Consider the following 324-nt stretch of genomic DNA (forward strand, 5'->3'; position numbering starts at 1 on the left):
CCCCATTCCCACCTGAATTCACAGTTCCTAGGGGCCCACGAGACTAGGGGGTAGGGACTGAGGGCTGAGCGAGGACCAGATCCCGCTTCCCGAGTGTCCCCTGGTGCTGGTCCCAGCTGCACCCCAAACCAAGGGCCCCTCTGAACCCCATGCTCCTAGCTGGGGAGGCCCCACACCTGCTCCGTGCGGCTCAGCGCCTCCTGCACGCGCACCAGCTCTCCCGCCTTGGCCTCCAGCTCCCTCTTGAGCTTCTCCAGCTGGTCACTCTGCTCCTCCAGCTGGACGTGGTGGGACAGGATGTTACAGGGGGCAGTGGAGACGGGG

General features: G+C 65.7%; 1 protein-coding gene across 1 annotated transcript in view; it reads right to left on the bottom strand.

Annotated features, from left to right (window-relative positions):
* HIP1R (huntingtin interacting protein 1 related) overlaps positions 1–324 on the bottom strand; it is a 28,206-nt gene that overhangs the window by 6,573 nt on the left and 21,309 nt on the right. The window contains exon 15 of the mRNA XM_010841420.1: positions 177–323. Within this exon, the coding sequence (XP_010839722.1) occupies positions 177–323 (147 nt within the window). The remainder of the gene's footprint in view (positions 1–176; position 324) is intronic.

Source organism: Bison bison, unplaced genomic scaffold, assembly GCF_000754665.1.
Source record: "Bison bison bison isolate TAMUID 2011002044 unplaced genomic scaffold, Bison_UMD1.0 scf7180017864160, whole genome shotgun sequence".
Lineage (NCBI taxonomy): Eukaryota > Metazoa > Chordata > Mammalia > Artiodactyla > Bovidae > Bison > Bison bison.